The sequence below is a fragment of the Salvia miltiorrhiza genome, chromosome 4 (assembly GCF_028751815.1).
Source record: "Salvia miltiorrhiza cultivar Shanhuang (shh) chromosome 4, IMPLAD_Smil_shh, whole genome shotgun sequence".
NCBI lineage: Eukaryota > Viridiplantae > Streptophyta > Magnoliopsida > Lamiales > Lamiaceae > Salvia > Salvia miltiorrhiza.
In genome coordinates this window covers 23,867,698-23,871,630 of record NC_080390.1, presented here as the reverse complement: position 1 = coordinate 23,871,630, position 3,933 = coordinate 23,867,698, and the positions used below count along the sequence as shown (strand labels likewise).

General features: G+C 41.3%; 1 protein-coding gene across 1 annotated transcript; it reads left to right on the top strand.

Moving 5' to 3' along the window:
• Positions 1 to 560: 560 nt before the first annotated feature.
• LOC131019485 (7-deoxyloganetin glucosyltransferase-like) lies at positions 561 to 3,234 on the top strand. Its single transcript, XM_057948031.1, has 2 exons — positions 561 to 1,106; positions 2,227 to 3,234. Exons 1-2 carry the CDS (start codon positions 617 to 619, stop codon positions 3,156 to 3,158), a joined length of 1,422 nt encoding a protein of 473 aa, XP_057804014.1. The 5' UTR covers positions 561 to 616; the 3' UTR covers positions 3,159 to 3,234.
• Positions 3,235 to 3,933: the final 699 nt, after the last annotated feature.

Here is a 3,933-nt window from a genome sequence, read left to right as displayed (position 1 = left end):
AGAGAGAGAGAGAGATAGAGGGCACTTTTTGGAATGTGTCATTGAATCGATTATATTAGGAGAGAGATATGAAAGCAAAAAAAATTAAAGGTTGATTTTTTAAAATTTTAATGTTAAGAGTAAATTTATATTTTTACACAAAAATTGGTCAATTTTTAAAGTTTTTATTTAATAGTATGTTAATTTTTAAATTTATTATTAAAAAGTGGTCAGTTCCATGTATTAACCCGTATTTTGAAGTTCGAGTTAAAAGTAATTACTATTTTTCAACGGCTGCACCGGGTAGATTCCCTAAAATGGTCCTCCTCAACTACCCACTCATATCATATAGTACTATAATACCGAATGACAATTAATTAATCATTTAACAAACAAAGCAAAAGCCTAGAGTTTTAATTAGTTACGTGCGTTCCTCAAAATGCAGCTATTGAAGTCCTAAATGACCACTTCTAAATTAGGTGATCAATCATATTTAAATTAAAAATGGAGGGTTGGCAAGTGGCCATTTTGGTGATCGCTATTATAATCCCAATTATTCGAAATTCCTCCCTATATATATACATCTAAAGTGTGAGCGAGTCACTCATCACCCAAAAATCAAGAAATAAAAATAAAAATGAAGCCTCATGCTGTGTGCATTCCATATCCAGCACAGGGCCACATCGCCCCCATGCTGAGATTGGCCAAACTGCTGCACTCGAGGGGCTTCTTCGTCACCTTCGTCAACACCGAGTTCAACCACAGCCGGCTGGTTCGGGCCCGAGGGCCCGAATCCGTGGCGGGCCTCGAGGGGTTCGAGTTCCGGACCATCCCCGACGGCCTGCCGCCCTCCGACAAGGACGCCACGCAGGACATCCCGCAGCTCTGCGACTCCCTCACGAAGAACGGCCTGCCGCCTTTCCTCGACCTCATCAACGACCTCAACGACTCGCCCGACTGCCCCGACGTCAGCTGCATCGTCTCCGACGGTGCCATGAGCTTCACCCTCGACGCTGCGGACCGCCTCGGGATCCCCGAGGCCGTCTTCTTCACCACCAGCGCCTGCGGCTTCATGGCTTATTGTAACTACGCCCAGCTTGTGGCGCGCGGGCTCTTCCCGCTTACTGGTAAGAAACTAAAAGATAAGATATACCCACTTGTGGCTAAGATATAATTTTACCGTTAATTCACCAATTGAGGATTAAATTTACATATCAAATCATAAATAACAATCCACAACTAAAACTACTTTTTGTTGTGGGGTAAATTCATAATCCTTCCGGTCCCAAATAAATCTCCATATTTGACCATGATATAAATTTTAATAAAAAGTTGTTTAAAGTATTGATAGTGGAGAAAAGATCACATATCGATGATATTGTTAAGTATATTGTGGATAAATAGTGTGAGTTATAAGAGTACAATTGTGAAAATTATATGTGGGGATGAGTGTCCAAAAATAAAGTGTGCATAAATTTGAGGAACATATCAAAATAAAAAATATGCATAAATATGTGGGACGAATGGAGTTTTTTTTTTTTTTTTTATCAGTAAAATAAACTTTTATTGAAAGAGCAAAAGCATGGCATCAGGAATGCCAATCAAAACAAGAAAGAAAGATTGAAATCCTTAGAACACCATGCCACAAAAGGTATTCCCAACCCCAAAACTTTGTAAGCCTCGTTCCAGCTCCACAGTCTACCCTTATCTGTAAAACAAGTCTCTCAATATCCCAGACCTTGCACTGAACACCATGTGGGACGAATGGAGTAATAAAAATGATTAGCTTTATCTTTATTATCTTTACAAATAATGTGTGTGGGTCGTATATCAAAATATTTATTTTACTATTATAAAGATGACATATGAAAAAGATTTAGATAGCCATTTTTGCCTTAAAAGTTTTGCTCTTAATTCTTGTGAGTTGACTTTAATTTACAATTAAGAAGTATTGTGATTGTGAGTTGTATGCCAGATAGGGTGAATTCACGACAAATAAAGTTTATGAATATGAATTATAAATAAAATAGGATTAATTCACGACTAAAAAAATATTTTGATTATGAATTAATTGTAGCTAAACTAAGATTAACTCATGACCAAAATGCATAGCGGTCAAAATTGTGAAAAAAGTAGATTCAATTCACAATTTATTTATTATTGTTAGAATAATAATAAGTGAGGAAATGCTACTTATTTTATTTGAATGGCTATATGTGTGTATATATAAATATGATTTGATGTCAGATGAGAAGCAGCTGAGCAATGGGTTTCTGGAGGAAGAGCTGGAGTGGGTTCCCGGAATGAAGCACATAAGGCTGCGCGACTTCCCGAGCTTCGTCCGGACCACAGATCCCGACGACATCATGGTAAACTACAACATCCTGCAGACTAAAAACGCGTCCAGGGCACGCGCCGTCATACTCAACACCTACGACGATCTCGAGACCCAAGTCCTCCACGCCATCAGGGAGAGATTCCAGCACGTGGCCACGGTCGGCCCGCTGCAGCTCCTCGAGCAGCGGGAGGCGAATTCCCCGCCGCTCCGGGCCATCGGCTCGAGCCTGTGGAAGGAGGACGACGCGTCGCTGGCGTGGCTGGACGGCCGCGCGCCCAACTCGGTGCTCTACGTCAACTTCGGCAGCATCACGGTGTTGTCGCCGCAGCAGCTGCTGGAGTTCGCGTGGGGCCTGGCGGCCAGCGGCCATAACTTCTTGTGGATTATCCGGCCGGATTTGGTGTGCGGTGAGTCGGCGGTGCTGCCGGAGGAGTACCTGGCGGAGGTGGCGGGGCGGGCGAAGATGGTGGGGTGGTGCTCGCAGGAGAGGGTGCTGGCGCACCCGGCTGTTGGGGGGTTTCTGACGCACTGTGGGTGGAACTCGACTCTCGAGGGGCTGGCGGAGGGCGTGCCCATGATCTGCTGGCCTTTTTTTGCGGAGCAGCAGACGAATTGTAGGTATGCGTGCACGGATTGGGGGGTGGGCGTGGAGATTGAGGGGGAGGTGGTGAGGGAGAAGGTGGCGGAGGTGGTGAAGGTGTTGATGGAGGGGGAGAAGGGGAAGGAGATGAGGAAGAAGGCGTTGGAGTGGAAGCACAAGGCGCATGCCGCCGTGGAGGCGGGTGGCTCCTCTCACCGGAATTTCGACTTTTTGATCAATCACATTCTGCTCAAAAACTAGAGTTTAAAAAGTAAAAATGTAATATATATTTGATTTGTGTTTGAAATCATTGCAAACGTGTGTGGATTTCCATTGATGAGGTTTGTGTTTTCATGTGTCAAACATTAATTTATTTTTATTTTTATTTTTATTTTTATTTACTTGGGGGAGTTGGTGAGAGGGAACAGTGGAGTTTGAACCCGGAACCTCATTGTTTACACACAGGAGGTCGCACCGCTTGGTGTCCCCAATGGGTACACGCGGTACACACTATATTTTGAGACAGAGGACCCCGTTTGCCAAGGGGACAACATTAATTTATTACAAATTGTTGAATGGAAATTTGTCTTTATTTTTCAACGCTTGTGTAATTCATGATTGGATTAAATAGTTGGATTAGTATAAAGAAAAATTATTTATTTTGTTAATATTAAAAAAATATTTTTATTATTTTACACTTTAATTCACAATTAAGATAGATTTAATTTGTAGATTTTCTGATTTGGAAAAGTAATTCACAACCAAAAAGTAAATTTGGCTGTGAGCCTGTGAATATAATTTTGATTTCGTTAGTAAAAGACAAAATAGCATTTCAAGCCAAAATGGACTTCTTATCATTTTTATCATTACGAGTCTACGACTAATGTTTATTTTTATAAAAATATCTGTTTTTCATATATTACCTCATAAAAATTTTGTACATCGAAATAACAAAATGAGCATACTTGATGGTATTTTAATTGCTTCTGCTATCCACGCACGCTTATGTGGAAACTATTCCAACATTATTAATTTC